Below are 16,475 nucleotides of genomic sequence, written 5' to 3'. Positions count from 1 at the left end.
TACTTTTCTGAATTATTCTCATGTTTATCCCACTTGTTATATGGGCATTAAGACTGTATGCTCTAGCAGGCAACGACCACTTGTTTCTGTCTTTTTGCAGTACCTTGTATGTGTCTGGAGTGCAACATTAAGAATAATGTAACAGGAATACGTACCTTTTTTGAGGAAACAGTGCACAACACAGGGGTGTTGCAAACACGAGACTAAAGGAGACAAAAATTTGTTTACAATATTTAGGGTGCTAAAAGAGAATTCAAAACCCTTAGGCAGAAAGCTTTTTTTTGTATACAGTGAGGTAGAGTTCTATGAAGTGCTATGTAACCTTTGTTTCTCACTGCATTATACCATATGAAATAATATACCTACTATGTAGCACTAAATGCATCAATACTATGCTTACAATTGTGTATAAAATTATCATTTGATGTCCTTTCAGTGTTTTGCATTGGTGTGCATAACGTAAAATGCTAGACAATAGCAAAAGAAAATTTCCATTAATCAAATGTTTCAAGAATTTATTAACCTACAGGATTGGATTCCAGTTATTGTTTATGGAGGCAGCAGCCAAAGCATCTCTTCTAATCAAGCTGCTACATGCCTTTTTTTGCCATTCCCTTTCTTTCCCCCTCCCTCTGCTTTTCTTGGCAGCTTCTTCATTACTAATGGCTTTTTTTTTTAATATGGTATTATCAGTAACAGATACGGAAGTGAAGTAACTGCTGTAGCCTCATTACCTCTCTCAACTTTTTTCAACAAAGTGCAAATATTGCTGCTTCTTCCAAAAAAAACATACAAGTGTCTCTTAAAACAAGTAGACCCAACCCAAAGAAATCACTTACCAGAATCCGACTAACCCCACTTGAATGGGAGCACTCATCCAAGGAAATCTCTGTTAAAAATAAACCGCACACAGTGAGTACAGTATCTTTTTCTGCCCCCCTTCCCACTTCCCTGAAATTCTTGTGGTATAAGAGACAGATTGCACTTTGAAGACTCTTGGACACGATGAAGGCAAAACATCAGCACACCTTAAAGCTGAGGTCCAATTTGAGAGCCCACTCCCTTTGTAAAGTAACAAGAAAATCCCCAGTGATATCAATGTCTACGGTTATTCTGACTATGTGTCCCTTAGAAACTACAATAGTGGTTGACTGACTTATGATCTGAGTCTGTGGGCCACTTCTTTGAGTCCCACAAGCCCACAGTAGCTAGCACCACAGCCAAAGCCTGGAGCAGTGCTGCAGATGCAAGGTGCTGCCATAGCTCCTAAGGGCACTGTGAATTTTGCCCAGGCATCCCTAAGAAGAGCTGGGTCTGGTTACAGCTCCTCTTTTGGTTTTAACTTGCAACTGGAGATTTACTTTGAGCAACTGCAGCCACCAACCATAAATAAGGGAGGTGTCAAGGAAAATGTAAGTCTGCCTGTCTTGGCCCTTTCTCCTGTCTTATGATTTGCTTTGTGTAGGAAGTTGCCCTGCAGCACAGTCTGGTACATACCAGTTCCTTTTATTAACGGAAAAAAAGGTAGAAGTATTGAGGAAAAGAGCTGAGAAAGCAATGCATAACATATGGTGCATTTTTAGCATATTCTTCATCACTAACTTTTGTAGAACTTGAACATATGCCAAGAAATATGACAGTTTTCTTGTAGGCCTTTAAAAGATTTAGGAATCCACTCCCCCCCATGTTAGGATTTTAGTTGAAACTAATTACTGATGAAATAAAACCGGATTAATTTAAATGACACTGCTACAACAGTCTGTTTCTACAATAAAATCAATGTCTCCAGTAAGTAGGACATGCACAACTGCTATGATTACAGGAAGCTGATTTTAAAACAAAGCATCTAATGAGTTAAAAACCTTATGTTACAGTGGATTATGTTTTCAACAATGATGATGTTTTTTTTTCCGCAAGAAGCATTTCTCAAGATGTAGAAGTTGGAGGGGAAACTGGTGAACAAGCGATGGGCACTATCTGAGAGCAGAAATAGAAAATACTTAGAAAGCTCAGCAGGACAAAGCTTGGTGCTAAGGAAGGTCACAGCAGCGTAAGAGGCATAGAAAACAAGCCTGTGCAGATTAAACTTTCTCCAGAGCCTGAGGGAGAAGAAATGATGTAGAAGATTGCTGCTGCTTGCTGCTTTTTTTTTTTTTTCCCTCCCTTGGAGTCAATCTGTAATCCAGAAATGAGTGCAGGGAGAACTGCAATTCAGCAATAACCTGCAAGAAGAGATAACAAATGGGAAAGAGAGCAATAGCAAGAAAGATAGAGTGAATACACAGTGCTCTGCTGTTCTGGCATTCCGCTGAACACATCTTCATTTGGCTCCCAGCTGAGATGAACTCTCCCAATGTGTAAAATGTAAAGCATTTTGAGTGAATTTATGACAAACAATGGTGTGACTGACAGTGGAAAGGTATGTAGGACTCTGGCACTGGTAATTATTACATGTATTTGGGAACACAGACAAACTACTGCAAATTACTTCAGTCTGTAGGAAGAATTAAGGGAGAATGCTACACATTGTGGTGTGAGCATGGGACCTGAGATAGATAACAGAGAAGCCCCAAATATGATTTTATAACTGAAAAAACTTGAAGGGCGTCATTAGAATAATAGATGGCTTCAGAGTTGGTCGTTAATCTGAGAGAGAGAGGTGTCTACTAGTACAGACAATATAAACAACATCTATTTCATGTGGTGGAACATTTTTTGCCAAGGTACTGGATCTGAGTTACAGCCTTTATTTTTCAAGACTGTTACCAGGCTGCACTAAGCAAGAAAGATGGTGAGGTAAAACTCTTAACACCGGGAGGTCAATATTAAGAATTGGAATTGCCCAAGGAACAATGTAAAACAATAAAGCAAAACTCAAATGCAGGCTGTACAACCCTACAAAGAGATAAAATGGAGTAGTACAAGACAGCAGAAGAATTAACCGTGTTGGAGAACTATTACTTAACTCCGGAAGAAGGCGGTTCCTGATGAAATTAACTTCCAGATGTCTTTATGGCATCTTTAGTTGTTAGTGCAAACACAGAAAAATGAGAAATGATAATTAAGCAAACAAAAGCCATAAGGAGAATCAGCTTTTTTTCTAACTGCTTCCTTTCATTGTTGGATTTCAAAATCTGTCAGCTTTCCCAGGCTAGCTATGCCCGTTTAAAAAAAAAAAAACGAATACATGAAATGACAGTAAAATTAGGAATGCATGGAGGACTCCAAGGCATAAGACACTCAAGAACGATGCTTTAAAAAAAAAAAAGGCACTTTGTTCTAGTTTTGTAACAGTTTTGAATACGTATTTCAGCTGCAGACTAAGAGACCCCAAGGAGTTTGTTTTAAGGATATATGAGGAAATTTCTGGAAACAACCTGAATGTTAATACAGTATGCAGAACGGGAGAGAAACAGTAGCTGAAGCTGTAAAAGTAGTAATGTAAACTAAAACTTCAGTGTTGACTAGAATTTTCAGAAGTTTCTATGGAAAAAACCAATTTCTTTCCTTAGGAGAAAGGTTACCTGTAACTAAAATAAATCTATAAACACTGTGCCTCAGAGCGAGGTTGTTTATAGATCCTCCTGCTGCAGCAGATAAAATAACTTGGTTCTGCGCAGAGCTAGTCAAGTGTAGGCCAGTAAGGATAATGAACAGAGACATCATACAGCCTCATCTAGAACTACTACACTGCATAATTGCACAAAAGGCAGCCAAAGCCACTGCTGAAACCTACAGCAACAGCAAATACCTATAAGCAATTTTTTTTCAAGTCAAGGAATAATCAGATTCATTTTGAAGCAGTACATGCTTGTGTTCTAAAAACATTCTTGAGTCATTTTCTAGCAATAACTTTGGGGAATATTGTTAATTCATACTAATGTTACCATCAAAACGTCCTTGTGCAAAACAATGTCGGAATATGGGAGATGAATAGCGCTACACAACCTACATCTCTGAACTATCAGAGGACGATAACCTGCTGTCGCTAACACAAACATTCCAGAAGCATTTCTTTATTACTGCAGAACATCGTTCTATTTTCTTTATTATTTCACAACCATTTGCTTATTTTCTGGCCTTGTGTGTTGCTTAATAGGCTTTGGCAAGCATACAAGAATTACGTGATGGTGTGCAAAGCAAAGGCTAAGAATAACGAGTTAGTAAAGCACTGTGTGGATGGTATTGGAGTACTGCAAATGGGATGGTGCTTCTGAAACCTCAAGAGGACATGCAGAAGCTGCTTGTTAAACACGCAGCTCATTCCTTAATGGTTTTAATACTAATCTCTACCAAGTGTTACCACTGACTACCTGCAGAGCAGTGTTTCACCTGAACTCACAGTCTTTGAGGCTGAGGGGGAGCAACAGGTGAGCATAAACGGTCATGATGGTACCAAAGACCACTGAGTAGTCACTGAAGAAATCGCTCATTTTTGCTGATCTGAAAAATTCACAACACCCTTATATTGATTATACCACACAAAAACAACAGACACTTGTCTCCAGACCCTCAGGATTGCTGCAACTTCTTCACAATGTCATGTACTTGCAGTTGAGTTGACAGCATTTGTGACATTTCTCTCATGTCATAATCTTTGCTCTAAATTTACGAGTATTTATGGTTTTTTTTTAAAACAAGGTTTAACATTCCAGGTAACACATTCTAAAGAACATAACTTTATCACACGCTGCTTAAAACTACTCTGCAAACAGGGCATGAGTCAGAAGAAATCAGCAATTAAGAGTTGGCCAAACCAGTATAGGGCTCTTTATGCTGCAGATGAAGAGTGTATTTGGATGCACTGCAGTCTCACTTCTTTCAGGAGATATAAGCAGCACTTTTACTGACTTTCACTCTAAAACTCAAAACACCACATTTCCTGATTTTACATTCTGAGCAACAGTGTCTTCTGTTAACAAGGGGGGGGGAAGCAAAGCACTTCAGGAGAAAAAAAGTTTTTAAAATTGGAACACGAATTAGGACTTCTTCCCAACACCCCATTTATATTTACAGAAGCACTTTCAAATGGTGTATGTGCCTGCGTAATCTAACTGCACGAGAAAAATGAAGGGCAGAAATAATAAAAAATATAATTGAAGTATTTTAGAAAGCTTTATCTTAGACAACCAAAACCAGGCAACTTCCCCTGCTTGTCCTCCCAGTCCCCACCCAAACCACTTTTGCAAGGGAAGGTCTGGAGACAGCCCACACTTTCTTTCTGTAACTTCTTCCAACAGGAAGGAGCCAGATTCTCTCAGGCTATTGTTCCCAGCCTGCTGGGTGGCTTTCACACACAGAGACTTTGCCTGTGGCTACGTAGTAAGTAAATCCGTGATATCAGCTGGTGAAGATGAAACCCCCTTTACTGGTAAAGAGCTACGGAGTTCCTCATCTGAGTATTATTTCTCTTGTGTTAGACAATCCTAGAATTAATTTTGTTATTGTTCTTTACCCTCTCATGCACACACAGTGCATAATGTTGATTTACGTTATATATTTACTAACATCAGGTGTTCAACCTTACGCTATATTAGCATAAACAGAATATAGGAAATAGGTAATCTTTGATGAAGCATGGCCATTCTATGCCTACCTTCACATGCTCGTCCAGTAAATTTTAAAGGATCATTTTCAAAAGAGATTTTTACCATCATTGTTGTTTCCAAAGCCAAATTGCTATCACAACAGCTAAGCAAAGCCTCCTTATTGTTATCTTGAGAAAAAAGGTTTATTAAAATTTTCGATATTTTTCTAATAAACTGTATTGCAAATCTCAATACCAGGAAGGTTTATTTACTAGGAGGAACTCTGCATTTTAAGAACAATTATAAAAATAACACAAAAAAAATATTTTTCTTAATGTTATTTTACACTGTGATAAAAAGAACCAAGCTATCTCTGTTTTCTGCTCTAAGGCAGAAAGAAAGCAACAGCTGTAAAGCAAGCTCTATAGTGATGTCCTCCCTGAGTGTTTGGGAGGCAAATATGAAGACTCAGAAAGTATTTTAAATTCATGAAAATATTAACTTAGGATATGAAATATATACACAGCTTATCTTAAGACTAACCTTCAAAAATGCTCTCTTTTCCAATGTATTCATTATGAAGGGAGGAATCGCTGCGAACAAGGGGAAAAAAAAAAGCATTGACCTTGGAGAAAAAGGCACTTTGTTTTCACTTTCTGTTAAGACGACCTAATACCATAATACAATTTTTGTCACTATCTATCTGAGCTTGCAGTTCACATTGCCAATTCAAGATACCGGACTGCTATTTACAGAGGTAAATTCTCCCAACAAATGAAACTTCTAATTTCATACGTAACTAAACCTGAGCTCAGTAACTTGGCACTGATCAAAGCACCTACTTTTCACTAAATCAGTTCCACTGAAGTGGAATTTGCTACCATTCCTTTTTTATCTGTATCTTTTCTGCAACAGCATCCCAGGAGCTTTTCTGCTGCAATTCAGTGTTACACACTGGATGTTTTCACAGTAAGAAATGGACATTTCTCTGTGGAGCTTCTTAACGGAAATGTAAATACTGCCTGCGTAACTGTAAGATAATTTAGCCTCTGAGAAAAACCACTGATATAGAATTTAAGCGCTCTCTCATTAGGTACTGATAATCAGGAGCTGCACATGACTGCAGTTACTCTTACCCATGCCAGGAGCAGCCATAAGAATCCTTGATATAACCACCTGGGTAATTGCCTGCTGAGCTGCTTTTGTTGATTCACCCAGTCTGTTTCCATTCTCATCTGTGACAGGGATTCCAAACTTGAGTTCTCTGTTGAACAAGGGGTACAAATAAAGCAGTGACTGACACGTATTTAGTCACCTTTTTTGTCACCTTACCTTTGTGTCCTTAAAATTGTCAATGATAAGAATTACAGGTTTTATTTTATTTTAGCCTGTTTGTAACACTGGCACAACAATTTCAAAAGGCAGAGAAAGATCTGGGGAAAAATATGCTGAAAAGTAAACAACTTTTAATATTTGCATCAGCAGTCTGCCCCTTGAGCCTGGTCATGTGCATTCCAAGTGGAGAAGAAAGAAGATGTGTTATTTCTGTTGTTCACAGAAGGGAGAGGTTCCTTCAAAAAGGAATTTGGAAAAGTGGAATTTTCTGGACTGCTCTGGAAGTAGTCTGTCCTTTCCAACAGACAACACAGGGAATATGGGAAGATTAGTTTCACTGAACTAAAACAGAAGTCTGTGAAAAATCCCCTCTGGCATTCTAGTATGAGTTTTCTTCCCAACCACTAAGAACATATTTGAAAGTATAAAAGGATGCACAAAACAAACTACATTTCTGTAACTGTATTATTCTCCATTAGATCTTTTGCTCAAGTGTAGGGTTAGGTGTTAAATTCACATACTGGGGAGAACGTCTATGGGAGTGAGAAGCAGACGGAAGGGCAGATACTCTGAGAACTGCCTTTATTCTTCTCCTCATCTTTTCTAAGAGATAAAATACTACCATGGATTGAATTTCATTGTAAATACAAACTTTAAATATTCCCTTTTCTGCCCAGAACCTCATGTTTATAAAAGGGTGCTTTTCATTTGTTTTTTCCCCACTTCTATACTTAGTTCTAGTCAAATCAGAATACATATGAAATTTTGGTTCTGAGAAACTGTGTATTTTTTAATCCCAGATGATTAAACAGAACTGCAGAGCCTGACTTCTATGACTAACTTCTGCATGTGGGATTTGAAACATCATTTTTGAAATTACGGTATTTTTCCAAAGTACAGTTTGTATTAAAGGGTGCATGTGACCAAGTTTTGAAGGACCAGTACTTGGTTTCTGAGATCTAAGACTGAAGGACTCTTATGGATATTTATCTGAAGAGAATGAGGATGTTCTGTTTTATACCTGTCACAATCAATCAGTCAAAACAAGGTTTTTTTCAAAACATGAGGTTTTTGCAAACATGAGGTTCTCAAACAAGCTAAAGATATATAATGTGCTTTATTTAGTAACTTGCTGATCTAAAAACTCAGTAACATCCTTTCTTCTAGAAGGAGTGATCTTTGTTCTTTTTCCTACCTTTGTCTCATTAGCGGAATATTAATGCAGTTAGCAGCAGCAACAGCAGCAAAAGGAACAAATCGTCCTATAAGGGGTGAGACATGCTGTAAAACACAGTGAGGGGAAAAAAAAAGATTAAAAAAAAGGAAAAGAATTACATAACTATTTTCTTTCCTGAAGGTCATATTAGAATGCTTCATGTGCTAATGATAGACCAGACTTATTTCCTTTAAATTAAAACTCAGTGAAAACTCACTGGTGGGGCAGAGGTAAAACAATAAACAAGACATAAGTGATAAATACTTCTCTCAGAGTGAGCAGTTGCAGGAGACTGGCAAAACCAATCTTAACTTATCAGCATTACTGCAGAGAAGTGTCAGCTTCTGAGACTGCCTGTCAGCCCAACAGCAACACTAAACAGACCTTAACTTTACTGTCTCTGCTGGCAAGGTCACAGCCAGCAATAGCCATACCAGCTGCTTTGCATCTAAGGCACTGACCATGAAGGCTGTTCATCTAGTCAATGTCCTGTTTAATTAGAATTACTCTGCTTAGAATAGTCTCTCAAATAACTTGTCAATACTATACCACTCCCAGTACATTAAAGCATAAGCAGAGGGGTACAAACTACATTTTTGCTGGTTTCATTTTTTTTTTAAAGGACCTTTTTTTCTTGATCGTGTTGTGCACTTGTTTAAAGAATTTGAGCTTTCTGCATTTAAGAGTGGCATCTCTTTACAAGTTCTTCAGCCAGACTAGAATAGGCGTCCATGTTTGCAGAAGTGATACTGCACCTTAAAAACACACCTATACAGTTTATGGGATAATGAGCCCACGTTGTTGTAATTACATATCCACCCTAATTAACTTTCAAATCCTATTAGATATTTTGCCATGTAAAAAAGAAACTGCAAAAAGGCACGTTATTAGATACAGTCTGCATTAACAAAACACAAGGCTGCTTGATACACATATAAGGAGAACAGGCTATTTGAAATACGTATAAAACCACCTAAATACATATAAAACCACCTACATGGGGCAAAAATAAGGTTGGGATCTCAAGAAGGGAGCTGCCAAAGGCCACTACAACTCCATACTGGGAGCTGTGCACAACATGACACAGACACACAGGAGGAGAAATGAGCCATTAGCATCTCACAGAACACCAAAGTCTAGTTAAGAATGGAAAAAAAAAAATAACAGCAATACCTTTGTTAGTGCGTTAAGTCCTAAAGCTGTTGCAACAGCACCTGTGGTAGCAGAAACATATGCTGTTCCCAGCTGGCTAAAACAAAAATAAAAACGTTTGCACATGCACAACAACTACATTCATGTCACTTTTAAAAATAATTACATTTTACACATGTAGTTACGCTTCTCCAAGAGTTAAGACCTTTCTGTGATACTGCTGTAAGATATGTATGGAAGGTTCAAATGGGACACTAAATTAAACATTTTTCTTTCACTAGCAGTAAAAATCACATGCAAGCAACACCTGAACATTGAATCAGGTCCTGCTGATTCTGCGTGGCTGTCTGTTCAGTGTGTTCTGTGTGTCTGAATGAACACCTTGAAGGATCTAGTTCCATATTTAATCTCCTAGGCCATGTCTACAACAGCAATTAAAATCACCTGTACCAAAACCCCATACATGCAGACCAGATATGCTGCAAACACCCAAATCCAACCCAATCTGCCCTAAAACATACACTACATACTTCCCAGCTAGGAGGTGTCTATATATCCTTGAATCCACTGCTTTCTCCTGGACATCTATAAGCAAGTCAACCTCAAAACCAGAAAGTCAAGCACTGCATTTCCAGTCCTCCTACTCATGATTTCTAGCTTTCTGCATCTATTTAGTCTCTCTCTTTGCCTTCAAGTAGAAACAAGTACTGTGCAGACCAGTTCCTCGCAGGGTCCTCTTTTGGTAAATAAGCACACAGTGTAGTGTGTGTTACGCTGCAGGGCACTGAGAAGATGGCAGAGACACACCTGAAGGTCCACACAAAATATCAACTAAGAAATATCCTGATACTACACCAAACTGATGAGGCACTTTCAAATTGTTGACTGAGCAATGCAACACAGACTCCTATTAAATTCTGTGCTGTTAAGTGCTGATGATCAAGATGCTTAGGCTTATCTCTAATGGCAGAAATGGAGTTCTTGCCTCCATCAGTCTCAGACTTCCCATCTGTGCATATCAAATCAATAATAAGCACTGATGAAAAAAACTTATCCCTCTGTCACCTTCAACTTTAAAGCCCAACCACGTTCCAGTCCATCAGAGAGCAACTTATAAACACATCAGAATTATGTGGTTCAGTTCTGACCTGACAGTAATTGGGGCGTCACCGCTCCTGTTTGTGTAATTTACTATAGCATTGAAGGACTGGTTAATCCACTGCCAGAAAACCACTGCCGGTGTCGTTCTTGAAAAGAAAAACAATTAAATTTTAAAAATACAGTTGAATTAACAGCACAGAAAAATGACAGCAAATCAAGAAAAGCCAGTGCAAGCAGTAATCATGCAAAGGTTCTTGTTTATCTGAATGAAACAATACAGTCCTGATAACGAAAATACTACTACTTCTATGATCAGAATCTAAAAGCGTTGTAATTAAACAGCAAGGTTCATTTGGGACAAAGGTTTGTTGTAGCAACAAAAGCGTTATAGGAAATCTCTCTATAAAAAACACCCAGAGAAATATGAAACATCCTAATTTCTAGAATACTTTTCCAGGGTTATTATTCCTTTACAGTCTGCTAGTTGTCTTTGGAAGCTCCATAACTAACTGAGAGGTGGATTTAGGGAGACAGGGTTTATCCTCTCAGTCTCCAAAAAGCTAATATGCCGCCATTGTTTTAATAAACCCCCGTGACATTAAATCATTCAGTCACATGTAGAACCAGATTAAAAGACACTTAACTCCAAAATGAAAAATTATTTTCATGAAAATAGCTTCACGTTTATGAAGTACAGGTTCAGCACAGAAATTATTCTGGTTCAGTACAGCATGAAACAGATGAACAGCCATCAAAAAAAAAAAAAAAAAAAAAGAAGAGCTCCAAGGAATCCTCATAAATTATGTCTATGCCAGTATGCAGATGCCTTAGGAAAAAAGCCTGCTAACTTGTGAGCACGGGGCGGAGGCAGTGAAAAAAATACATTCTGTGCAAGTTGCAGAGTCCTCATTTAACAAGATAATGTCCCTGTTAAACTGCAGATAGAAACATTCTACAAATGGTTATGCTGATAAATAACAAAACTGACAGTCAATTTGTTTCACAACGTATGGGGCTGTCTTGTGGAGGGATGAATGCTTTTGCTCTCAAACTAGCAGTATACCTAAACAATGGGACAAACTTACGAAAAAGAAATCCACTAAAGGCCCTTAAATAAAACCCTACCTCTGGATCAGGAAGTTCCTGATCCACAAATAGTTGGAGGCTAGGAGAGTGTATCAGGGAGAAGTGTTTCTTTGTGTACTCAGACCACAAATACTGCCCCCAGTGGAGACACCGCTGAAGATTCTGCTCCACCAGAATTTCAGTCAGGGGAACCAGGCCACCAAATATAACAGTTGCTACTGAAAACTATTTCCTAATCATTAAAATAACTTTTCACCGGACTTTAAAGCTTACACTTAATTTAAAATACTTAATAACACAGACAGTAGCAGTAACAGGAATGTGGTTCTTATTGGAGGGCTGAAATGGAAATTAAGAGTGCTAAAGAAGAAGCAGCAGTTGTACAAATTATTCTGTAACAGGCAGGAAAGCAAAAAGGAGACGCTAGAGTAGAAGGTGTGTGTCTGTCATGAGGCTTTGGTTCTGAAATGGGAAGACAGGTTATTTCTTTAAATTGGCAAAAAGTTGAAAGACTCAGGAGATTTTAAAGTGTATTCTTATTCCCTCTTGTTTCCAGTATCTGAATGAAATGCCAAAGTAACAGTGACAAACTAGCTGGATTTTTCCCCTCACTATTGCTGTTCTTCCTCCTCTCTTCCTGTGTGTGTGCAACAATTTTCCTGACTCATCTCCTGTTTCATTGCTACTGGTGTGTAGAGGATGTTAGGCCTGCTATAAAGTTTAGGTGTGACTTACATTGCCTTACTGCACGCCCAAGAGCCCTCATGGGTGTTAACGAGGAATTTGCTTCTTTCAGTGGCCAGCAATAACCAGAACACAGTGATGTGCAGTAAGAGGGAGGCTAGGTTGCATCATCCAAGGACTTCTACACAATGCACGGCTGAGAGTTTGCTCCAAGTAAACCAATGTCTTACAGGCTAATAAATCACCTAGTTTTGAATCTGAGTGACTACCGTAATGCAAAGAAAAGGTAGACAGCTGCTGCAAGTACTACAGGTAATAACAGAACATGCATAAAAGAATAAGCAGTTACCAGGAAGCAGTGCTTGTGAATGGGCAGCTGTATGGACGGTTTTATTCATATTCTCAACTGTTTCAAACACACACACCTATTTGCACCATTCAAAATAGCTGTGCCTTTCTGGAGTGCGAGTGAAGAATTTGCAAAATCTCAGCATCAAACCCGCTATTGTTATTTCCTCTGAACCTCCCCCCAGTTCCTGCTAACAAAGCATTGTGTCACGAAAATATTTCTGATGTGGAGTCTACTAACAGATGATACTGGCTTCTGCTGTGGACTTCACTGTACTGGTGGTTCAAGAACTACTGAGCAACGGGAAGTATCAAACAGGAGCTGGAGAAACTCGATGACTGATGGGCCGAAGCACATTTGAGTACTCACTTGGCAGACAGAACATCCTACATGCCAGGTCTCTAAGGTTAGAAATTCCCGATTATCTCCTCCTCTTTGTTCTCCACACCACTCTCCTACATGGATGGGATTTGGGAACATTCAGCTTTCCCAGTTTGAGGAAAAGTGGGATGGTGAAGGAGAGGGGCTAAGGGCTTAGCTAACAACTACTTCTAGAGGAAACCATTAGTCAGTGTGAGGGAATGGAGAGAGAGAAGAGAAAAGGAAGCAAAATTTTACATTTTAAAATATTTATTCTAAAACTTCTAAAATGCTCTTTTGACAAAAACATTGATTTTCACTCATCTAATTTGTAAGCAAATGTTTTATGTGTTATATTGCCATCACTTACCTATAAAAGGTCATCATACAACCTGTGATAGTCATGTTCATGGGTACCTGAGCTGACATCCGGCCAATCAAGACCATCTTTTCACCAGTGTCCGGGTGAAAGGCTGAATCATAGATGTATTTTGCTCTCCACAAGTCATCTTCTGTCAAGCCAGGTGCCACGATACCTTGTCTTGGGACAAGTTAAAAAACAAAACAAGAAAAAAAGCACAACTGTTATAAAATGCTGCAACCTCCACTGACAAATGTGGCATCAGAGGATTTTTGGATGTTCCTACTAAATTAATCTAGCCTCATAGTTAGCTTGTAGGTCTTCAGCTTTCAAATGGACTGGTGAAATAGAAAGAATCAAAACTCCCAACTGTGGTTATGTTGGCTGAGTCGGCACAACCAGCACCAAATTTCTATTTACTCAAACCTGCTCCAGTCTTTAGGGCTAAAACATAAGGCTAAAATCTCTGGAGCCATGAGCGTGAAACTTTGAAAACTGACTTGACAAGTATTTAAGAAACTACTTGCTCCAAACAACATAACACATAAGAGGAAGTTTTAAACTCTGTTGTCATCTTAACTACTTTCAGAATTAGACACTTCTGTATTTCAGAATACTTAATAGGGGTTCTCAGAGAACATGATTTCCCCATTCATTAGAAATTTGTTTAAAAAAAAAAGGCATCTCAAGCTCTGAAATAAGAACAGCGTGGTGCAATGAATACAGTGTTTTAAATATTTCCTTTTAAATACATAACCACATATTTATCATTGATATGGACTTTTTTGGGCCAGCAGTAAAAGTGACCAATGCCATACCTGTAATCATGCACAATTTTTCTTGCATTTTCCAGCTGGGCATCAGATAACAAAATGTTTCGGGGGTCTGTTACAGTAAAGAAGTGACTGGCTCGTCCAACAAAAGTGCTTTGATCCCATCGGGGCTCCTTGATATTAATATTTAACGGTATATCTGCTGACATCTTCAAAAACTCTGTGAAGAAAACATGAAAAGTTGCAATTCAGAATTCTGCTTATTTCATAATATATCTATAACCTCTAAGATGAAAAGTGATTATGCTTAGAGTAAAAACCCAGAGAACAAACACCAAACAATCTGCAGAACTGAGGTTTGAAGGGGCAAGTATATATCCAGAAAGCAGATGATGTCAGATATCATCATGGGTTTTAATGAGGTTGGTATTGATAGAAGTAAAAACCCAAGAACTTGGTTAAATGTCTACAGAAATGTTTCTTTGCTTTTCCCCCCCAAGACATTTATATATTACATCTTTGTAAGGGTCTGAGTATCTGATTATGAGGTAGAGGTACATCACATACATGTATAAATATCTGAGGATGAGGCAGATGCAAAGGAAGAACAGAAATTTCTTAATAAATAGCTGTACTAAATAACAATATACTAATCAGAAGTGTGCTTTATCTTGATGATGAATCAGTGTTTGCTGAAAATAGTATCTTGAAGGGAAGGAGAAATTAAATATTTCAAGTGATGCCTGAAGAGCTGCTATAAAGTGCAGTGACAGAAGAACTACTTAATAAAATCCAGTCAACTTCTCTGGCATAGCAAAACGAAACAAAAACTAGAAACCCAACAATTTCTTTTAATAAATGTTTCTCTAAATCCATGTTTTAACAAAACGAAGATTATATAATGTAACAATTTGCCACATTATGAACACATGACCAGATCTCCTAATGATACTTCAAAGATGGTTAAAGAACTACAGTGAAGGGCACTGACCTAACACGGTTGTGCATTTACGGGGCTTAAAGCCTAGAAAATTAAAAATTACTTCAGGATGACTAAGTTTACTTCAGCATCTAATGAAAGGAGGACAGTCCTGCATAGCACAAACTATATGAACTTTAACTTTCTTGAGAGAAATTTCTGCAACTTATTCAATAGACAGTTAAAAAAAAAAGCCATCCTCCAAATAATGCTTGTAATTCAAACGGCTGAAGTAAATTTGATCTATAAAAATATAGAAGATATCACATAGCATTTTATCTGTTTCAACAGGAAAAACATCATAATTATGAGGACGACTGATCCATATAGTGTAAGCTGCCGCTGAAAAGTATTTTCTTCTTAACTCGAGACCACCATGAAGTTGTCTGAGACATTTTGGTCCATTTGATGAAACTTACATGATGTAGAACAGAAAAAAAATAATCACGAACTGAAAGTAACTCCCCATGTAAAGTGTCTCCATCATAAAAAAAAAAAGTGAACTTTATGGGGAAAAAAGGAGAGACTGTTCACGAAATCTGAAGAAGCTATTTTCCATCTCTCAAATGTAATTATGATTGTTCTCCTCTACCTCAAGTGAAAAAAAACTTGGAAGCGTTTGGAAAAGAAAACTACAGAAATAAAGGCTTAAGTCTCCCCATCTATCATAACCAGCCCTAAATCAGCAGCTTTAAGCAACAGGAAGGAGGAGGAAACTAATAAATATTTAGAAGACACTATGGAGCAGCATTTCTAGCGCCACTCCCCGCCCCCCCCCCCCCCCCCCCCCCCCCCCCAAAAGTCCGTTCTTGAGAGTCAGCTAAATCAACTCATAGTTGTATGAGAAGGAGATTATACATCTTTGGAACATCTCTCACAGGAACCATGAAATCAACTTTTTAAGCAGATGAGGACTGTAAAATGTACTCTGCCTTGAACAACTTATCAGTCAGAATTGCTCTTAGGGTGGGAATTATTCAGGGAAAAGACTGCCTTCCCTGCATTTGCCCAGACTTAGCATTCATGCTTATTTAAGAGCACATGCATGACTCTCATTGAGGACTTCTGTGGGTATTATTACTGTGATTTAATGACGATGAAAACGCAGTGACCACATACTATTTTATGCTGTACCGTACAAACACTACGGGATATATTTGATTTTCTGACATATCATCTGCCAGGAGGTACTGCCAATGACACTCAGACTGCTCAAACTCTTCCCAGTGTTACAGGTGTTCATGAAGTCCACAGAAACTGTGTATGCATAAGCATGATGGCATGGAACACCAGACGTGATTGTAAAGATAAGGTTGTAAAAACACAGAATAACTGCATTATATATGAAGATAAGCGATGTTTGAAGAGGATTTGGCAAGTACATTCTACTCAGCACTGCCAAACGTCTGAGGCAAAGTCCCACATGTTGTAACGAAGAAAGCCAACTAACCTATCGCTAATACACCAAACTGTGAGAACCCAGAATGGACTAAATAAATAATAATGAAGGATTGTCCTTCATAATCACAGCTTGATTAACAGCTGAATGAT

General features: G+C 38.2%; 1 protein-coding gene across 3 annotated transcripts in view; it reads right to left on the bottom strand.

Annotated features, from left to right (window-relative positions):
* SFXN1 (sideroflexin 1) overlaps positions 1-16,475 on the bottom strand; it is a 28,980-nt gene that overhangs the window by 1,505 nt on the left and 11,000 nt on the right. For 2 of the 3 annotated variants that reach the window (XM_086470722.1, XM_086470723.1), the window contains exons 2-10: positions 13,991-14,165; positions 13,182-13,352; positions 10,380-10,478; positions 9,253-9,328; positions 8,059-8,144; positions 6,665-6,792; positions 6,072-6,121; positions 840-889; positions 156-203 (exon numbers count right to left, since the gene is read on the bottom strand). In XM_086470722.1, coding sequence (XP_086326848.1) covers positions 156-203; positions 840-889; positions 6,072-6,121; positions 6,665-6,792; positions 8,059-8,144; positions 9,253-9,328; positions 10,380-10,478; positions 13,182-13,352; positions 13,991-14,154 — 872 coding nt within the window. In that variant the 5' untranslated portion in view covers positions 14,155-14,165. Of the gene's footprint in view, positions 1-155; positions 204-839; positions 890-4,369; positions 4,444-6,071; positions 6,122-6,664; positions 6,793-8,058; positions 8,145-9,252; positions 9,329-10,379; positions 10,479-13,181; positions 13,353-13,990; positions 14,166-16,475 lie in introns of those variants that run through there. The other variant, XM_086470724.1, reaches the window with a different exon arrangement.

This window comes from Leptosomus discolor, chromosome 10 (assembly GCF_034619465.1).
Source record: "Leptosomus discolor isolate bLepDis1 chromosome 10, bLepDis1.hap2, whole genome shotgun sequence".
Lineage (NCBI taxonomy): Eukaryota > Metazoa > Chordata > Aves > Leptosomiformes > Leptosomidae > Leptosomus > Leptosomus discolor.
Note: the sequence above shows the minus strand (reverse complement) of the source record. Positions and strands in the feature narration are given on the sequence as shown.